The 21,368-nt window shown below is 41.7% G+C and overlaps 1 protein-coding gene across 1 annotated transcript; it reads left to right on the forward strand.

Annotated features, from left to right (window-relative positions):
• Window positions 1-67: 67 nt before the first annotated feature.
• CCDC191 (coiled-coil domain containing 191) lies at window positions 68-20,810 on the forward strand. Its single transcript, XM_033146548.1, has 17 exons — window positions 68-175; window positions 1,290-1,328; window positions 2,047-2,188; window positions 3,448-3,594; window positions 4,330-4,508; window positions 5,587-5,810; window positions 7,261-7,420; window positions 8,920-9,110; window positions 9,386-9,635; window positions 9,961-10,448; window positions 11,233-11,309; window positions 12,514-12,596; window positions 15,240-15,341; window positions 16,300-16,443; window positions 17,616-17,768; window positions 18,487-18,641; window positions 20,654-20,810. The coding sequence occupies exons 1-17, from the start codon at window positions 104-106 to the stop codon at window positions 20,784-20,786; spliced, it is 2,739 nt and encodes a 912-aa protein (XP_033002439.1). The 5' UTR covers window positions 68-103; the 3' UTR covers window positions 20,787-20,810.
• Window positions 20,811-21,368: the final 558 nt, after the last annotated feature.

Consider the following 21,368-nt stretch of genomic DNA (forward strand, 5'->3'; position numbering starts at 1 on the left):
TCCCAGCATCCCTCGGAGCAAACGGCGGGGGGGGGGGGGAAGCGTGCTTCGGGGAAGGAAGGAAGAAAGGAAGAAATAAAGACGTCTGTCTTTAGCTTCGCCGATGGCGGTTATGAGACACAGACCTGAGTTGTACCGCTGGCGGCGCTTCAGCCAGCCGGCGTCTCGGCAGAAGGTAGGGATGAGGGTTGTTGTGCCAACCCAGGCAACTGTTCCAGCGTGAAGTTATGGTTGGATGGGAAATAGGCAGAGAGGAGTTCTTCTCGCTCCCTCCTGGTCTCTGTTTATTGCATTTATATCCCACCTTTTCTTCTGAGGAGCTCAAGGTGGTGAACACAGTTCCCTCCACTCCTCATGTAATCTTCCCCACAACAACCATGTGGGGTAGAATCGTAGACTACAGGTGGGCAGTGTAGCAGTGTGCCTTCTTCCAGGATCGTAACAATTGTCTATTTGTATGCCACTTTTCTATGGTAAACCATGCTCGAAGCAGCTCACAACATCCACAGTACACTTAGAATCACAGAACTATGGAGTTGGAAGGGACCCTTTAAGGTTCATCTAGTGCAGGCATCCCCACACTTGGCCCTCCAGATGTCTTGGGACTACTGTACAACTCCCATCATCCCTGACCACTGGTCCCATTAGCTAGGGGTGATGGGAGTTGTAGTCCCCAAACATCTGGAGGGCTGAGTTTGGGGATGCCTGATTTAGTGCAACCCCTTGCAATGCAGGAATCTCAACTGAAGCATCCATGACAGATGACCATCCAACCTAATTAAAAACCTCCAAGTAAGGAGAATCCACCACCTTCTGAGGGAGCCCAGGTAGGTTAAGCTAAGAAGCATTGAGTGGACCAAGCTTTGTGGCTGAGTCTCCCCGGTCCCACTCTGACTCTCTGATCACTACACTAATTGTGATGGCAAGTGGTGGGAGAGCCATGATTGACAAAACAAAGTATTAATTCATGCAACACATAATCAAGCAATCAAATTGGTTGACACTAGGTGTGTCGGTCCCCACCAATTTGGACTGCTATCACAAATTAATGCAGGATAAGGCTATCACTTACTACTAGTCAATGCTGCCACCAGGATCTGCGGCACTGTGCCTCTGAATACTAGTCACTAGGGAGTAAGTCTCAGAGTTCAGTAGAACTTACTCTTTAGGTGTGCTTAGGATGATTTCAACCTTAACCTTTCTAGGGGCTTGCAAAGACAGGTCTTTTAGTTTTACTTTAATATTAATAGCTAGCTCAGTGCTAAATTATTGTAATGTTTCTCCCCCAGACAAAACTTGATCCTGACAATGTGGAGCACTGGATTAAGGTAAGGGAGAATAAAGTGATGCATAACCTTCCTATTTACCTTTTCCTTTAATGCCTATTGTACCCAGTGGGACTTAATTTCTGAATAATCATCCTGGATAAAATTAGACCAGTACAGTGGTGCCCCGCTAGACGAATGCCTCGCTAGACGAAAAATTCACTAGACGAACAGCATTCGTCTAGCGGAAGCTGCCCTGCAAGACGAAAAAGTCAATGGGGCTGCTTCGCAAGACGAAAAATTTTCGTCTTTTTTTTTCGTTTAGCGGAGCGCGGCTGTCATTGCCGCTTCGCTAGACGAAAAACCCGCTAGACGAAAATTTTCGCAGGACGAATTATTTTCGTCTAGCGGGGCACCACTGTACTTATTTAGTGTCAAGGTATGTCATGTTTTGGAGTTAGTGGCTCCTCTTTGTATTTGGATTTATTTAATATACTGATTAATGAGGTGTTACACAAGCAGGTCTGAGCTGGTTATGTAAACTGTAGCTGAAATCTCTGCAGTTCACTGCAGATTTTTTTTTATGAGATTGTGACCTTTATATGAAGTAAGACAATGAGTCTACCTACCCCAGTATTGTCTATTCTGACTGGAATAGCTACCCAAGTTGCCATGGAAAGAAACATAGGACCTTACACATCTAAAGTGCCCTCCATTCCCTCCCTCCATGACTAATGTTTAATTTGTTCCTGATACATATGTCTGTAATTCTCTTTCTTAGCGAGTGGAACAAGCATCTGAGTTTGCTGTTTCTGAGACATTTTCGTTAAAAAAGAAATCTTATTCTCGAGGACTTCATGGCCCTGTGCTGGATTTGGAAACGACAGAGCAGCTGCAAGATCATGATGAGGCATATGTGGAAGGTATTTCATAAATGTGATGCTGGTCCAGATTAATATATCTATATTCTTTAGCTACATTCCAGAAGACTTGCATTAGGTACACCTGAAGAATAGTGTATGTTCATGGGACTTTTCACATTTTTTGTGGTGGTGGGAAGCAAAACTCTCTGCAGCACTCAAAGCCCATGCTGTATTACAAATGGATTTTGAGAGTTCCACTCTGAGATATATCTGGAGGTTCCTGGGGTTTGGCTACCAATATTGCCATTGGTAGTGGAAGGGACGTGTTTGTGTTTATTTCAGTACAACAGAATATATTTAAGAGTCATGTCTAACAACACAACCCTAACCATGTCTATTCAGAAGTAGTTCCTATTGAATTAAATGTGACTTGCTCCCAGATAAGTGTGGTTAGGATGGCAATCCAGGTTATTTGTCATTTTGACTAAATATTATTAACATATATGATAGCTTTAATGCAGTGGTTTTCAACCAGTGCCGTGGCACCCTGGGGTGCCTTGAATGGTGGTCAGGGGTGCCGCGAACAACACTGGCCTCTGTCCCATTTTCCTTCCCTCCCTCCACTGGTGCCCTCTTGCATCTCTGCCTCCCAAAGGGTTGCACAGCTATTTGTTGCAGCGGCCCTTGCTACAAACTCCCCAGATGAATGGTGCCTCTGGGGCTGCCCAGGGTGTTCTTCCCAGGCCCCTGTGGGTCAGTGTGAGGAGGTGCCTCTCTTTGGGGCAGGGGGGGAGCAGCTCAGAGACTAGGGGCTGCAGCTGCCCAGAGGACTCCCAAGGAGAGGGAAGAAGAGAGGAGGCTGAGGGAACACTCCACAAGGGACGGTGTTCGAAAAGGGGTGAGAGGCTGCCAGTTCTGCAGGCAAGGGGTGACATAACTGGGCTCCTGAGCCTCACAGGGGTGCCACAGAAAGAATGTAGTTGGTCAAGGGAGCCATGGACTCGAAAAGGTTGAAAACCTTTGCTTTAAGGTAAATGATGTAAAGTAACAAATTAAAAATTACAATCTGATTAGTATAATTTTTATTACTGAATTTTATACCCTCCCTAAAATATCCAGCGTAAACAATACCAACAGTAAAAAAGAATACAAATCTAAGGCCAACTTAACTAAGAAGAGAGTATAAAAGATACAACTGGAGCTTGCTTCCAAAAACAGATGTTCAGGCATGAAGTGTTAAGCTACTTTTGTTTTAGAATTTTAGCTTTAGTTGCCACTTCTTATCCAATTAAAATCCACTGCTGCTTTCATCAATGTAGCCCAAGAGCTCCTTAATGAATGGATGAATTCAAAACTGAAGTTGGAACTTGCAGATGAACAAGAAGATGATGCTGAAAATCCACCTCCTCATTCTCTTCCTCCCCAGGAGCCCCCTATTGGCTTTCAGAAGTATGAAAAATTTGATGGTGAGAACTTCCCTCAATTTTAAACTTGGATCTAGAAAATGTATAGTGATAATACTGAGTACCGTTTAATGGGAAATTGTCAATATGAATAGAACTTCCTTGCATTTATATCTACATTTATAGCTGAAGTACCAAGGATGTCATGCAAAGTTTGTAGTGTTGTTTGCCGCTACATTAGTACGTTCTGCTTTGATATTAAAATGGCTCAGTTCATGACATGAAGCAAATGTAACATTCAGATGGATTTGTATTCATTGATTAATATTGATCAAGTAGTTTGGGTCTTCACTGATAACAAGCTTAAACAAGTTACAGGTGGGTAGCCATGTTGGTCTGCCATAGTCGAAACAAAATAGAAAATTCTTTCCAGTAGCACCTTAGAGACCAACTGAGTTTGTTCTTGGTATGAGCTTTCGTGTGCATGCACACTTCTTCAGATATGTAAAGCTCATACCAAGAACAAACTCAGTTGGTCTCTAAGGTGCTACTGGAAAGAATTTTCTATTTTGTTCAAGCTTAAACAAGTGATAATAAATACCAAATATCTTATTTTGCATAGATATGGGCCAATGGCCGTAATAAATTTACTACTACTACTATTTTGCATACTTATAAACATTATATGTCTTGTTGCTAACCAGGGTACCTGAATTTCAACACTAGCAGGAAATGAAAGAATGGTATGTTTAAAAAAGTTTGGTGCCATTTCTGGATTGTTTTGCTTGGTAATTTTAGATTTTTATGGTTATCTGGAAGATGAGATGGAAAATACAACAGTACAAGATATTCTGCAGGATCTACTGCAGAGTGAAGTTGTTGACAGTGGTATATTGGGAAACCTTAGAACTGAAGAACTTAAGGAGAAAAGGAAGCCCAAAGACCCACGGATTACCATGGAATTAAGGCATAAACAGGTGAAGAAAAGGGGGTTTATTTTACACATTAAACTATTTTTATTTGGAAAAGACAGCCTTAAGGCACCTACTATTGTAAGGTACAGTTGTAAACAATAGTGTAGTGTTTCTTAAATTGTTTTGTTAAGTAAACTGTTTCCTGAGCCATGTATACTGCTGTAGTATAATTGAAGTTACTGGTGAACAACAGTGCTGATGTTTTTGTCTGTTTCCATGTATTTTAGAATACTACAACAGAGGCCAATTCCAGCATAACAGTGTATCCAGGACTTCTATTTACATTTGCCAGTTATAGAAGCAATTCACCAAAGCGAGGTTTAATGTTTTTCCTTCTAACGTCCTGAGACATAGATTTTCCAAGGGCCTAGTTTCCGCCTTTTGTGATTGTGATAAAAAGTCGACGGAATCTCTCCATCATATAATCTTTATTTGTTCCCTGCATAGTGAGGCTCGGGCAAAATTACTAAGACCAATAACTCAGAAACTTACAGGTGCACCAGCTGAGTCACACCTTGCCTTACTCCTGCAAGACAATGACTCCTATACAACCTTGCAGGTGGCAAGGTTTCTAAACTCTGTCATATCTCAAAAAAGGCGCTGTGGCCAACTACACGACCACTAATACTTTTGTTTTCTGCTCCCTGGTTGCAATTTTAAAACTTGTATTTGTGCTGTGGTTTGTTTCCCTATGACTCCAGGGTCTATGGTTTGCTGTAACTTTATGTCATATATTCCATATTTTATGTTTTTATGGGCTTATAGCCACAATAAATTTGAATTTGAATATAGAAGCAATGATTGCATGGAGATATCCAAGCACTTCACTTGTGTCATCCACATAGTTATCATCCTTGATGGCAGTCAAGTGCTGGGGAACATACATTAGTGGGGTTCTAGTTATATTTCTCAATGGATTTCCTGAACCTTGGTGTATTCTGGAAGGATTTCATGGAGAAACACAATAGTCATGGCAAAGGTGTAGCTGCCGTGAAAACAACACACCTACAACAATTTGTATACCATAGTCCTGTAGTATAAAACAACAAAATATGATCTTGGTCTTGATTTTGTTTTTCAGGTAAAAGAAAATCGGCTGAGGAGACAGAAGGAGCAAGAGCTTCTGAAACAAAAGAAGGCCCTGAAAAAAATGGCAATGTCAGAGGCCCAGAGGCAACTCCAAGAGGAGAACAAGAAGAAGGTTCTGAAAGCCAGGAGAGAAGAAGAAGAAATTCAGAAACAGATGGTGAAGCTGCGGAAAGAGTTGGTAGAAAGAAGGCATCTCATGGAAGAAGCCAGAAAAATGTAAGTTAAGGAAAACAAGAACTTGGCATTCAAATGCATTTTAGGTACCAGAGCACAGTCTGATAATGTGTAACGGAGCAAACATGCGGAAGTAGGTCTAAATATGATCATAATCTGGATGGGAGATTCTTGAGAATCCCATGCATAAAACTTAAGAGTTCTGAGGGAGGAAGAAGGCACGATATATAAGCCACACATTTTAATAACTCATTCCTAAGTTATGTGAAGCTTCATCATCTCCTGGAGCCATGAAGTTTCTTCAGATTTTTAGACCTGGAAAGCCGATTTTCCTCCCTTTCTGAGCTTGCAATTTAAAAAAACTGGCCTAATATCACGTGTGCCCTTTTATTTTTACTTACACTGTACAAATTAAATTAAAGGAAATTGTCCATTTGTGGTATCATGCAGCTCTCATAAGTACTCTGAAATAAGTCCCACTATGCTCAACGGGGCTTAGTTGCATAGTGCTGCAACTGAAACGTTTTGGCATTTCTACAGCAGAGAGCAAACACTATTAGGTCCCCCCAAAAGGCCACTTGAATCTTTTCATATGCTGTTGTAAGAAGATTATCACTCTTGGTGATTGGTTTCATTATATGAACTTGTTGGCTAGGGCAAAATATTCCAAATGCACACCAATTTGCTGCCTCAAACATGCTTCAAATGCAAAATTCAAATCCCTGTAGATGGAGGGTCCTTTATATTTGGTCACCTTAACTGCTTCTGTGAACCGCAAGGGCTTCTGCAGTGGTAGGTGGCTCAAGAAGGCCATTCTCTGATGTTTGCTTCTTTAGGTAACCATGGAATCCTTGGGAAGAATTCATGGTAGTGCTATGGCATTTGTTCCATCAGCACAATCTTTTTAGCTTGCCAGATGGAATGATGCTCCCTGTGTGCTGTTCTGGGGGTTCTCCTGAACCCCACTAAAGTCATTTGGGGGGCATACGGGGGGGTGCAGGAATTCCTGTTGAGCTAGTGGAAGTCCTTGTGTAGGGACTCATTAGTTGAATCTGTCCCTTAGTTTTTTTACATCATCTTTTTGAATGTCTACCCCATGACTAATGGGATTATGTATTGTGAACTTCTGGCTGCCTTTATGCCACAAGAACCTTATATTGCTATGATTTCTATCACTAAGTGGCATGTACAATACTGATTTTATGCAGTATACTTTTTACTGACACAGATTTCCTTTTATACTTACATAAAACTTTCCTAACTGCAGGCAGCAGAACTATATTCCTTTGAGATTTGCAACTAATACAGGCATAGGATAGAGAGAGAAATGTAGCAGTTACGTAATGAATCTTGATAATGGGCTCACAAACGGAGTCGAGTAACAGAAAAGTAAGGATATGAGAACTGGCTGACAGTGACATGAGATGACCATCACAGTCCTCTTATTCTCTACTATTTGCCTCTGGCCTCTCACAGATTGCTTTATTTTCAGGGAAAGAAAGAGGCATGATTTAAAAAAAATTAAGAGGCTGGTAGAAGTCAGCATGCCTCCTGTGCCAGTCCGTCTGGATTGTGAGATAGAAGGACAAAGGAAAGAGAAACAAACTGGGACGCAGGAGTTGCTGAGCAAAATTGACATTGCAAATCAGAAGGTGAGATCATTCGTTATCTGTTTTCAGCACTTTGAGCCAGATGTGTCTCAGTGATAGTCATGGGTCAGCTCTCTGTAAACCAAGAAACCAACTCCCCATTTCAGGCTGACCTAGATCAACTGAAGATTGAGATCCCAATATATATATTTTTACAAGATGTGAGGATAGCAAGACTATTAATCATAGTGAGCAGTTGAGTGGCAGGAGCTGAGATTTGCCGTGAAAACTACCCAGCCGTTTAGTTTATACCTGGAAATAGAACACAGTGTCACATTGGCTGAGTGCACAGATGGTTTTGAATCTCCTTTACACCTTCATTTCCCCTTTCATGCAGGAAGACTGAGTGAACCTTTCTTGCGGCTGCTACTGCACTGTTGAGGTTTGGTGTTGAAAATGGCAGTGCATGGCTGTATCATTTGTTTGTGCACTTAAAGAGAAGGCTAGAACAGCAAATAGGGGAGAATGCATAACAACAGACCAAGGCTGCAATCTTAAACTCACTTATTAGAGAGTAAATCTTATTGAAATATAATAAGACTTAATACAGATGCACAGGATTGTACTGTAAATTGCTATTTGGGAATAGTACTTGTTCTACTTTGACTTTCTTGAAGGCCAGTGCACACCAGTTAGTGACTCCTAGCTGTGTGCCTTATGAGGCTGCTGCAATTTATTTAGTAAAAACTGAGCCTTTCCAAAAAATGTCCATGGTAGCTGTCCATTGTTGTGTTTTTAGATTGTAATCAAGAAGAAAACAGCATATATATTACTGAGCCAAGCAGCCAGCCCCATAAGCATTATTTTTAAAAAAATTAAATGCAGTTAAATGCAATTTCCCATAGAACAGTATAAGTGATATGTGGAATTGTGATACTTGAGAAAAACACATGTAATATTACTGGAAGTTGAAGAGGTAGGCAGTAGATTTGTTCTAAAAAATTCTAAAGATCTTTCAATTTGGTTTTTTTTTTAAATAAGGGAGAACTTATAACAAGTGAATTTGGGAGAGAAAATAAGAATCCTTTGGTTCTGCAACACAGAGAGGTATTCTAGAAAAGGTAAAAGGGAAAGTCAATTCTGAAGGCAAAGTGTGAAAAGAGAAGTTTGTTTTCCTGTTAATCAGCCTTCTGTTGTCAGCAAAACTCTGAAGACTAAAAATATAAAGAAAATAGGAGATGATAGGATCTGAACAGTAGATATGATGGAACATTATTACTTCATTTGTCATTAACTTCCCATGAAGCACCTCAAATAAATTTTTGCAATGCAATTGAAACATATAACAAAATTGTATGATTTAGTTGAGATTCCTGCATTTCAAAGGTGCAGACTAAGATGACCCTCAGGGTCTCTTCTAATTCTACAATTCTCTGATTCTATAAAAACGATTTCAGATCCAGTACTGATACCAACTGCGATAAAGATCTCCACTTAGAAGGTTTGTTGAAAGAGGAAAGCTATCGTATAGTTACTTGATTTCATAACCGTCCCCAATGCAGTGCCTACGGAAGTATTTCTCTGCCTGGTACAAGCTTATTCTGGATCTCAGGATTAAGATGGGAAAAGCAAGGGCCCTTGCTGACTGGAAGTGCCAGCTGAAGACCTTGCGAGCCTGGAGAGATTACACATGGTCTCAGAAGTTAGAGCAGGAGACTAAAAAACTGGAGATCCATCTTCGCAAGCAGAACAGGTAGCAGCATTTAACACTTCCCCTCCCCCCCCCAGGATGTTGATAGTATGAGGAAAATATCTGCTGCTGTTTTAGGGACCAGTTCCAGCCATATACATTTTTGTGCCTGAACCAAAATGGTAAAATAATGATCTCTTTAAAAACAAAACAACCAACAAGAGGGTGAATGTTGGAGACAGTAAAATGGCAGTAAAATTCTAAAATAGGGTGGGGTAGACACACATACTCCAAATCTGAGGAATTTGCAATTGATTTTAATGAACATTTATTTTTAGGGGGGAACAGTTGGCTATAGAGTTTAATCGGAAGTGCATTTTGCGCCGTTATTTTGCTGAATGGCATTGCTGGAGCCGAACAGAGGTGGAAAAGAGAGAACTACAATTGAAAAAAGAGGATACAAGGAGGAAAATGGCAAAGCTGTTAGAGGAAGTGGCACTGGGGAAACATGCTACAGACGGCTCCCAGGATGCCAAGAGAACTCATGAGTCAAAAGAAGCTTGGGATCGACCTGTGAGTCCTACAGAGGTAAACTGGTTTTGCATTGTGCTTTTTCTTTCACAAACACATACCTCATCATCAGTCCCATAGTGTGGAACCTCCGTCCTATGGAAGTAATGCACACCCCCTGCATAGCTGTCAACTTCCCCCTTTTTTAAAGGGAAATTCCCTTATTCTGAATAGGATTCCTCACAAGAAAAGGGAAAAGTTAACAGCCATGCCCCCTATGGTGCAGAATTTCTGGTGTAGCTTCAGAACTCAGATGTTTCATATAACATATAAAAATGTTTGTTCAATGAGAACTGAGACCTTAATTTTTATAATTAACATAGGCTTTATCCTCCCTTTCCAGGTGGCTACAATACCCTGTTTACAGGATGATCCCAGAATAGCAAATGTAGAAAGAGCAAACTCCTGCTCTCCAGAGACAAGTCAAAAATGTGATATTCATCCTCCAAAGCAGCCAAAATGGGCATGGCAAGTCACCCTGAAGCATGCTGCTTTGAATGCTCAGGATCGAGCAGTGTTTGGTAACCAAGCAAGAAGTTCCTTGCAGCATCTTGAACCACCCAAACAAAAAATGTCCTCTGTCTTAAGGGGTCCCCTGGAGCACCGCCATGCCTTCCAGCAGCAGCTGATTGAAGAGCAGAAACGACAGCTCCAAGAGCAGCAAGAACTAATCCTTAGACTTCAGGAAAATGAGAGACTAAAGAAGGCCAGGGAGGAAGCTGAACAAGCCACAGCAGTTACCAAGGCACTTAACAACCAGGCACCAAAAACTAGAGAAGGAAAGCAGTTGAGAGAGAGCCAATTAAATTACAAGAATACAGAGTCTTTAAGGTACAGTACAGAGCTAAGAGTACAAAGATCCAATTATCTGATGGCTACACAATGTCCTGTTGGGACAGCAGGCTTTGAGACAATACCATGGTGTTTCTAAACATATCTGATAGCTCATTAGGGAGTGAAATGGCCAAATATGATGCAGGTTGATCCTTCTCTCTTCCTTTGTTATTATTTGAGTAGTGTTAATTGATTCCTCCCCCTAATAATAGCTTTAATATAGGATTATAATGCTGTAAATAGCAGACTCCTTTGAAAGATCTCTGAGTACTTTACAAATTATGAAGAGGCATACATTATCAAAGCCCACATTTATTGTTCTGTTTTGCATTACAGAGTGAGAAGGGGGGGGGTGTCTCCCCATTTAAGACTACTTATCGTTCTTTCTTGTTCTACGTAGTGAGCTGGTTCACACATAACAGTAAGCCAAGTTACTATTTAGCATGAACACTGGTTTCCAGACAGGAGATCATGGCTGCTTTACTCCTCCTCATCTCCTGCTGTTTTGCTATGAGCCAAGCTATGGTTTGGCTTAAGATGTCATCTGAACCCTGGCCGTATGGTTTGCCTCACTCTAGAAAAATCACAAGCTGTAACCAAAGCTTGTTCCTAGGTTTGCTGCATGAAATAATGCCACTGCTGTACAAAGGCAGGAAAAATATGGTATTGAGTCCTGTCATTCAGCCCATTGATCCATTGGGTGATCCTCAGCTAAGTTTTACTCAGGTCATTTAGGCTCATTTAAATTGGTCATGTCCATTCATTTTTCACTTTCTTTCAGATTAGAAAATTACCAGCCAGCTATCCAAAGCAAGAGGAGCCTGAAAGTGCTGTCCACACCACATCCCTTACTCAAAGGTATATTCTTGATGTAGATTCTCCTTCTGCACTTGATGGAGCCTTTTCCTTGGATACTTAGGGGAAAGTGTAGTAAAAGATGAGACCTGTAGTTATGGAGAAAATAGCACCATTTAAACACCACCATTTCAGGGGTCTCGGGGCCCTTGATCATAACTTAACACAACCCAGCACTAGTTTGAACCCAGACATGATGAGTCACAAGCGTCATATTCACACGATCAAATTTAGTTCTGTCCACATGCATACTGTTCCTTCAGTCCTCACTGTGGAGAAACAGAACTTGGAAGCCACAGTTAACCAATTGTTATGTGCAATTGGTAACTTTGGTTCCAAAGAAGCCAGAATGTGAAGCCATATTTGAAGTTAGCTTACAAGTCCTGGCTTCTTCAGAAGGCATTCACTAGTTCCCAGTATGCATGTAATGGGAAGCAAGGGTTAACTAACTTCCTGGAGCTTGTTCACAGCCATTGAACTAGGCTTGCTGATTGTTCAACACACATATGGAACACGTTTACTGAAGACATTTTGTTTTCAGCATATGACACTTGGCTTTGAGCAGCATACGACACATGGCTTTGAACCCTCAACTTCAGGTGTTTTTCTTCATTTACTACTATTTTTTACAATAACTCATTCTGAAAGTGGTTCACATCAGTAAAAAAAGGGGGGGGGGAGACAGGCTCTGCCCATCGGATGTGGAAACTGAAAACAGAAGGCATACAAGGAGTAGGAAAGGGAAAATGTAGAAGAGGGAGACAAATTCTTCAAAGCCAGAGCCACATGGTGAGCTACGGCCATTTATTTTTGCTTTTTTAGGAAAAATAAATAAATTTAAATAGAATTGAGTGTACACATACATAATACATAGTGAAATTTGTCATACAACATATAAATTATAGGAAATATATAGAGGAGGGTGTATACATATAAACCACTTCTTACTATTCCTTCTGTTCTTTAAAATAAAAATATTTGTTGGATTTATTTTGTAGGGAACTTCTTAAAACTTAATGGCTAATTTTACAGGTTGCCTCTGATGACAGATTAGAGCTAGATGAAACAACATGGCAGTTCTCACTTTCCTTCCTTTGATATTACCAGGTCAAATCAGACACAATTTTGTAAATGGAACTCTGCGTTCTTTATGTCGCTGTGCTTCACTTGTTCTAATTGTTGTATTCCTTATTGCGCAATTCTTTAGCCATGGAGGAAAGGGCAATTCAGCGTGCAGAAAGGAGAAGGGAACTGGAAGAAGCAAAGAAAAAACGAGAAGAGGAGAAGTTGGTAAGTAAGTTGAATGCTGGCTTAAAACAAGGGCGCACCATCAATACAGGTTAGTTGGTTGGTTGGTTGGTTGGTTGGTTGGTTGGTTGGTTTTTTAACCAACATGCTGCTAAATCAAAAGGCCAAGTCCAATTTGTTAATTAAAAATGAAAATCAAGTGAATTTAAAGCACACAAAGACTGAAATTGATATGCTCCATAGCAATATAAGAACTGACTTGCTGGGTCTGATGAAAGTCCATCTAGTTTATTTAGTTCTATATTCTGTCTCCAAAAGTGATCAACCAGATGCCTCTGAGAAACAGGATAGTGATCACTCTGTCCTCTTCTTTGTCCCTAACATCTTAGAAATATCCAATCTCTGAACATCTAGTTGTTGTGGCTAACAACTGTTGAGACTGCTGTCCAGCCATTACTCTGAGAAACCGAAGCATGCACCAGTCTGATGCAAGGAATTTATCATACATAATTTATCCTATCCTGTTCCTGTGTGTATCATAACTTAATAGCCCCAGGGCATTGACTGCATATAGCAAAGTGACCAATTCCTGGTCCTCAAGGCTTTCCACAGGGCCCATATGATGGTGACAGGTTCTTTACACTTACACACACACAGCCCCTCAATATCAAATATTGTGCTAGGGGGGCTTTTGATGAGTTGTGAATGAAAAGGAAGGCACACAAGGAAAGTCATCCCCATATGCTTTCCTCCCATGCAAATTGTATTGCTCCTGACAGTCAGGTGCAGCCTCTTCCTGCTGGGGTGGGGAGGAGTCTGCCCTTCCTGGGAGAGGTGGGGATGGGTGAGTTCTAAATAAGATATATTCAGATTACTTTATTCTCCTCAGACCAGCATGTGAGACATCTGTGCATGCACATGAAAGCTCATACCAAGAACAAACTTAGTTGGTCTCTAAGGTGCTACTGGAATGAATTTATTATTTTATTTTGATCTGCTTGATGGGTTGTATGTCCCCATTTCCCTAGGCAGGGATCATGTGACTTAATATATCACATTTCCTCCTAGTTTCCCTCGATTTGTGTAGCCCCGCTCTCCCCTACTTCTGCCTTGCACTTCATTAGTTTCCCTCAGTGTTCCCTTTTTAAGCTGTGTAGCTTACTTCTCAAAAATAAAAGGAAAAAATTCCTTACCTCCCTCCACCACCACTCCTCTCAACTTCATTCTTTCTGCTGCTGTGGTGCCTGCAAGTGGAGTGGGGAGGGAGCCTCTCATTTTGAGAGAACTGCTTCAAGCTGAATTGCTGCTTAGAACCCTTCCAACAAAGCCTCTGCTCAGCATTCCAGCACTTAAATGCTGCCTGCCACAAAGCTGCCTCCTGTGGCTCCTCTGTACCAAGAGCGATTCTTCAGGTAGACTTAGCGGCTTCCTGCCATGAGTTGTAGAGCCGCTCTTCACAACTGGAAGGAAAGTCACTCAACAGACAAAAGAGGCAAGTTCCGCTGCTCCCCGCCTTAGCCGTTGTCCCACCACCTAGGAGGGTATAAAACAACCAATTCTCGTACCAGCACCAAAACATGATTTTCCACTCATGGAGCAGAGGCCACTTTCTCTAAAAGGCATGGATTGCAATGTCAGCTATTTACCAGAGGTCCTCTAATGGCCCAGTAATTTAAGTGATCTCTGTTTCTGTTGTTCAGTCAAAGCCTGCCAGCTCTAATAGCACAGGTTCCCAACATCTCTGAAGATGCCTCTCATTTTTCCAAAATAAATTATTTGGGGCTTTTGTTTGTTGCTGGTTATTACTTCAATGGAATAAAATTCAGAAAGTATCTTAGGCACAAAAGGTGTTCTAGGCAATTGTCCTCTTCTTTTTCTGTACCACAGAAGACTAGAAAAAGACTAAAAAGGCTGCTAAGTGCCCTCACTCAAGAGGTTCAGCTTCTTCTCAAGGCTCCAGACCCAGGAAGCAGAACTCTCCCTTGCAACAGGGTCTACTTATGCTCCTCCCTTACACTGTTGGCCTAGGGTTCAGCGCGAGATCACCCCTACTTGCTTTGCAGGCCTTAATTTCTTCTGCCTCTAAAGAGCAGCTCCTCTCTTAGGGGTCGCTCCTTTATGACCCAGCATGGTTCAATCTAGTCGCTCAAAACTCAAGCACCATTTTAGAGTCTGGCTAATTGTGTCAGGTGATTGGCCGTCTGCGCTGGCATAATGAGATGTCCAGTGCAAGGCCTCCTCTCATTTTCTCATTCCATTGGGAACAGATTGCACTTAGTAGTGTGGGTGTTTCTTGGTGTTCTTATAAATCTTTAATTTTCTGTCCATACTTCTTACTTAATGACTTAATGGGAGCATTCTCACAGATGGAAAAACTGGAGGGGAAGCCAGAGGGAAGATGACATATTAAAGCAGGCTTCCTCAAACTTGGCCCTCCAGATGTTTTGAGACTAAAATTCCCATCATCCCTGACCACTGGTCCTGCTAGCTAGGGATCATGGGAGTCATAGGCCAAAAACATCTGGAGGGCCGAGTTTGAGGAAGCCTGTATTAATTAAAGCTTAAAGTCATATGGTCCCTGCCTGGGTGGATTGGGACAGCCCATCAAGTGGGTGTCTCATTATGCCAGCCCAGAAGGGCCCATTCATGGTAAGTGAACTAGTGTTCCGTTCTATCCATTTTAAGGCCCGGATGCAAGCCGAGGAAGAAGAACGTCAGAGGCAAGAAGCAGCAAAGAAGGAGGCTCAGTTGCAGAAGAGGCAAGAGCAGCGGAGACTGCAGAAAGTGGTGAGCAGAATATTGCGCTTGCTTCTCCTAGTTCCGGCACTTGTTTGGTGTCACTTTGGAATAAGTGGGAGAAGGCAGCCTGTAAATGTAAAGGGCTGTTCAGAGGTGGTGGTGGGGGGAGCTGTACTGTTGATCACTGTTTGAAGTGATAACCATGACCCCCTGTAGAAGGGCTAGCATTGTGTTGCTGGTGGTGGTTGGTATAATCTTGCTTCAAGGATGCCAGGCAGTAGGTTAGGGCTCAAGCAGTGCCAGCTCCAGGTTTTTGGGGAGGCCTTGTGAAAGATACCTCTCTGAGTGGGCCCTTCACCATTTCCCATTCATTTACCCTTTTCCTCTGGGCCCAATCCACACCACTGCCCAGGACAAGGAGAGGACAAGGCAAGTGGAGGTGGATTCTGCTTCTTCTTCATGATTTTGTTCCTGTACTTGTGCTTCGAGAGGGCAAGGAAACCATGAGGAAGAGGGAAAAGCTGCAGAATCAGGGCCTTCAAGGGTGCAAATGGTCCACCTGCTGGAGTTTGGGCTTTGACAAGTGTTAAATAATGCCAACCCCTGACACCAGCTAAGAGTTCAAGCGTGGATTAGGGTGTGAGCCCAGTCTCACAAAAAAGATGAAAAACTGGTGGTCCATTCAAAATGGTTTCCATCCCTGCATAAAAATATGCAATAATTGCACCTGTCGTGGTGAGAATTGCTGTTCACTGGTAACTTACAGGTAAGTGCTCTTAGTATTGGGAAAGGATTATAATGAGGATGATTTCTGGGGCAACATCAATTGAGCACTTTAATGATTCTGTGCTGTGTGCCCAGCAAAAAGATTGTGTCTGGAAGCCTCCTAGCAGCAACTCCATTATTATGCTAATAATTAGTTGCAAGCCCAAATTAAAAGTAGTGGACATTTTTGACAAGGTATTCTTACTCCAAGAATTGATCTCCTATGTATCCTTAATCGCAGAAAGAATTGGAAAAACAGAGGAGGCTGGAGCGGGAGCAGCAGCTCTTCTCAAAAGCGAAGAAACATTATGATAGGTTCCTGCTGAAGAAGCAGGGACTGGAGCCCTGGAAAAGACTAATACAGCAAACTCGAGGAAATATGCTGGTAAGCACTGGAGTAAAAATGGGCATCTAGAAAGGAAGGTTGGCTCCATGTCTTGAGGGTTAATCTTTAGCCAGTCTTCTGCCTGCCGTCAAAGAGTCAAAATGCGTGCCATCAAGCCAAAGTCTCTGAAGTAGTTCTAGTTTAGTTTGACTTAGCAGGAGCTCAGCCTGGTACCTCTTCTGACTTTTTCATGCACCTTGTTGTTGTTACGATTTATACCCACTGTTCACCAGAAGAGGGCAGGTTGCAGCAATATAAAATACAGCATTAAAAACAGTTTAAAACAAATTGTAGTCACAACTAAAGTGGGTCCTAGGTGTGCAGGTGGTGGGAAATCATCCAGCATCAGTGGATTTCAATTGAGAGATGAAAGGAACAGCTTGGGGTGGAGCGTTAAAGGGAAGGAGAAGACTGCAGGAAGAGCCGCATAAAAATAATGTTATAGGTGACTTCCCTCATAGCATGTGCACTGATTAATGGGAGATGGTTTCTCACACAAATTTATCAAGTGGAATCTGTAAAATTGCAGGTTTTTTGTTTCAAGCTGGCTTTTATCAGCTGCATGTGGAATGATGTCGATCCAGTATTACATTTTAATGTCTTAAGTAGGTATTTTGCTTACTGCTTTATTAGGCTTTGGTTTTAATGCTGTTTGTGCTGAGCTCTCGGGGTTTACAGCACAATTCTAATCACGTCTTTGTAGGAATAAGTCCTATTGAATTCAGTGGGGTTTACTCTCTTAAGTAGATGAGATGATCAAAGGTCATTGAGTCCAAGCCCCGTTGCTTGTGCAGGAAATCCACTTCTGCTGCAGCTAATAATTAAATAATGGCCATGTGCATTCACACATGGTCAGGAGGATCTGTTCAATCCAGTCCAGATCATGTTGTAAGTATTACTCATGTTATAAGCACTCGTGCTATAAGTAGTGAATAAAACGTAATCATACTGATGAACTACAAGGTAAAAGTGAAACGAAGGAGAGGATCAGTTGCTTGCTCTGGAAAAGTTATAGTGGAACAGAAAAGCATGAGTGGAAATAATACAAATGTAGGTTACAGATGGTGGGGACTTCTAGCAGTAAGCCAGAGTAATGTTGCAGCGGACCTGTAGCCCCTTGGTAATCATCGGAGTAACTAGTTCTCTTTATTTCCCTCTGTCTTTGCGCTCAGGTGGCACAAAGGCATCATTGCTTTAGATTGCAAAGGAAGTGTCTGCTTGCCTGGCTTCATCATATGCAAGAGATACTTGCTGGGAAAGTAGCTCAGGCTGAAGGACTTTATTCCCGTCTGCTGCTCAGAAGGTCCTTCAGGATCTGGATAAAGGTGAGCAAGAGAAAATGTTACTTACTATGGAAATGTTATAAACTAGGGACTTTGCTATTACCTTTAAAAGAGGATTCATGAAGAATGAGGCTTATTGATGTCTGCTGGTAATGCTGGTTATATGTTTCCTCCAGGATCAGAGGCAGCAAGCCTGTCTAAATAACAGTTACTGGGGAACAAAAGTGGGATAAGGTGATTATTGTCCTCATCTGCTTGTGAGCTTTCCAGAGGCACCTGGTTCGCCGCTGTGGGATATAGGATGCTGGGAAAGACCAAGTCTCTTTACCTGCTCTCATTGCTCTGTGCTTGTATTGTACCTGGGAGTTGCATTGGAACAAAACTACATGGCTCTCCTACTCCTAATGTGCAGGTCTCTGTTTGGAGCCACAATTTTTGCCCCTCCAACACACTTGGCAGGGAAAAGGACAGTACCCTTTTTCTTTAAAAGAAATGGAAACAGAGATCCTCACAACACTGAATTGCACATTCAATAGTGCCTGTATGAAATAGTGGAAAAGAGGAAGCCCAGACCATGAACAAAGCATTATGCTATTGTTATCCTTGAAATGTTAGTTTCTTTTCTTATTTTCCTGCACACAAACCACTCAAAACTCTTGTCTCACTCCCATTCCTTTGCTTTTCCTGCCCATGTGTGTTGCTGTGTGCCTGTATAAAACATATCAATACTGAAATCTATTTCCTTGGGTTTGTTGTATAGTACAAGCATTATGTATCTACTTTGGAAGAGAGTGCAAAAAAGCTCCATGAAACTTCACTTAAGAAGAAGGTCCTCTGGGCTTGGTTTGATGTACTCAATGAGGAAAAGAGTATTTTCTGGAGAAAACAGAAGACTGCAGATCAATATCGTGACAGGTGACTATATAAATAGATTATATGTTTCACTTGAGCTGCATTTACTCCAATTGCTATTTGCCCTTTTCCCTTCATATATTGTCATCATTTTGTTTGTTGCAACGATTGCAAAGTGGTTCTTGATTCTCATATTTTGTAGTTGCAGCATTTAGAGATGGTGAGAGCCCCAGAAACTAGTGGTGTCTAGAGAATGAGTCCACCAGGCCTGGACACTTTCTCTATATATGTGTGTTATTTCACCTTCTTTGAAAATGGGTGCACTGAATCTCTCTTCATTAAATAAATAAATTGCAACAAAAATTGTTATTAATAATAATAATTTGTTGTAGTAGTAAATTATTATTACCTGAGAGTAAGACTCTCATAAATTTGTCTACACAATGAATGCACCCTCCAAAAAAAGATGAACACTCAGTGAGGCTGCCGTCAATGCTGTCATTAGTATGCTACTTAATTATACAAAAGGGAAAAATATGATTGATTCTTACCAGCCAGGGGCCTGAAAGGAGAGAGAACAAAGCAAAGACCAAAATATGCGAGTGCAGCTAGCGAGGAACCAGACTCTTGAGTTCGCTTGTTGTTTTTTTGGAGGGGGGGGGGGAATACTTAAATGGAAAATTAGAGCCAGAGCAAAAGGCAAGAGACTGAGAAAGCAGCAAATTTATAGGAGAAATACTGTTACAAGGTGTAGTTCCACCCTTTGAAAAGGGAGGAGCATGGCTAGAATCATCAACTTACTGTGAACTATGTAGTTTACGTGACCATCCTCTACAGCTGATGATGTTCCAGCCAAGTTGTGCTGTGTTGGCATTATCCCCAGTTCTCATTAGTTCTGTTCTGTGCACAGGCAGCTGTTCCTCTTGCTGGCACAGATCCCCACAGCAGTAAGGTGGTGGAGGGGGTGAGGTTTGCTTCCCTGTTGGCAAACGACTTGATGGCTTTGGATGAATAACTATTGCACTTACCTGTCCATTTCAAAACAAAACAAAACAAAATAAAACAACTCTTCAGCCTTTCCTCCCAACAGAAAAGTGCAGTAAGATAATGGAATTTCCTTCCCCAGCACTCAGTTCCTATGGAAAAATAGCTCTGATAATATTCTCAGTACACTTATGCAAAAGCATTTATTAAGTGTTGTAGGGCCTGGTGGAGGAAAATAGCTGCACCAGTATTAAACCATCAGTACCCTTCTTTCCAGCGTTTGTATATATTCCTATGGTATGCTTTTATATATGTGTGTATGCATAGCACACTAAAGTCAGAAAGGGATTTCACTTGCTTTTTAGAACAATAGCTATACTGGCCTATACAGGAGTTATATATTGTGCAAAAAAATCATTTGTGTATTTCCCTTGAGAGTAACCCCATCAAACCCAGTGCAGCTTCTTTCTGCGTAAACCTGCATAGGATTGGAAATTCTAATCTGAAGTAGCCACTGTGAAAATTGAAGCAGGTCGGTGTTTATTGTTTCTGATTTCAGTCATCACCAGCTCTGGCTCTAGCTACTCCAGGTATGTGGCCTATGTCAGATTGCCTCTGAGGGCATGGGGCCTTGAAAAAGGCCTGCAATACCTTCTCTCTGCCTATTCTGTTGGGGTGAACAACAAAGACCCTATTCCTGGACCCATATTCTACCAGAATAATCCATGGGATGTATCAAACTAAGCCAACCCATTAGTGCAAGGACTTCTGCTTATATAACAAACCTTTCCCTCCCTGCACACTCTCCCAAATCTACTGCAGAAAGTTGGGGGAATCCCAAGAACAGATTTGGGGGTATGCAGCAAGAAGTTCTGTTGTGCAAGAATTCCTTGTGCAAATGGGGCGATGAGTGGAAGTTTACCAAAATGTTTTAAACTGGTTATATTCTTGATTTTTGTAAATAATGTGAGAATAAATTGTCAAAAAGGAGAGGAATTTGTTCCATACAGTGTGTTTCATTGAACGAGCATGTCTCTTTTTAATTCTGTTACCTTGGATTTTTTTCTCTCCTTCACAATTTTTTTATGTAGGAGGATAATGCAGACTGCGTTCAGAGCCTGGAGGCAATTCCCATCTTTGATGAAAGAGGAAAGGGAGAAGGAAGAGAGAATAAAACAGCTAAGGAAGAGAGTGGCTGAAATTCTGCCAGACTTCCGAACATGACATTTCAGGCCAGAAGACAGGGGGGGAAAGGAGTTCACACGCACCATTCTCTGGTTGAGAGAATCTATAGACATTCTAGCAAACAGACTTCTCTGTCCAGTGTGATAGAATCTATTTGGGGAAGTTCCACCTAACAAGCCCCATCAATGAATGCCCTGCACAAAGATCTCTTGTTTGCATCACAGGGCTTTCCCCTCCTCCAGTGTCCCTCCTGAGATTAGCTTCAGGGGTTAGGTGAAGAGAGGGGGGATCATTCCGCCTGGCAAGCTGCAATGCTTGTGGAGACTCTGAATTCCATCCTTATTTATTCTCCAAGAGGAATTGTTCTATTGAACTCCTGCTAAAATATCAAAGTGTAGCAGTCAAAGCTGATATAGGCCAGCGCTTCTATTTTTCCAACTACATCCTTTTCCCATCTTTGCCTGCTTCCCTGTGGTAAGCACCTATATGTGAACGTACAGTATCAATTCCATTTGCTGACACACAAGCATGAAATCTCTTCCTTGTGCTATCTCAAACTCCTGTATTATGAGTGTGTATCCACAAGAACAAGCAATATACAGGGACAACCACTGTCTCACT

This window comes from Lacerta agilis, chromosome 4 (assembly GCF_009819535.1).
Source record: "Lacerta agilis isolate rLacAgi1 chromosome 4, rLacAgi1.pri, whole genome shotgun sequence".
Classification (NCBI taxonomy): Eukaryota; Metazoa; Chordata; class Lepidosauria; order Squamata; family Lacertidae; genus Lacerta; species Lacerta agilis.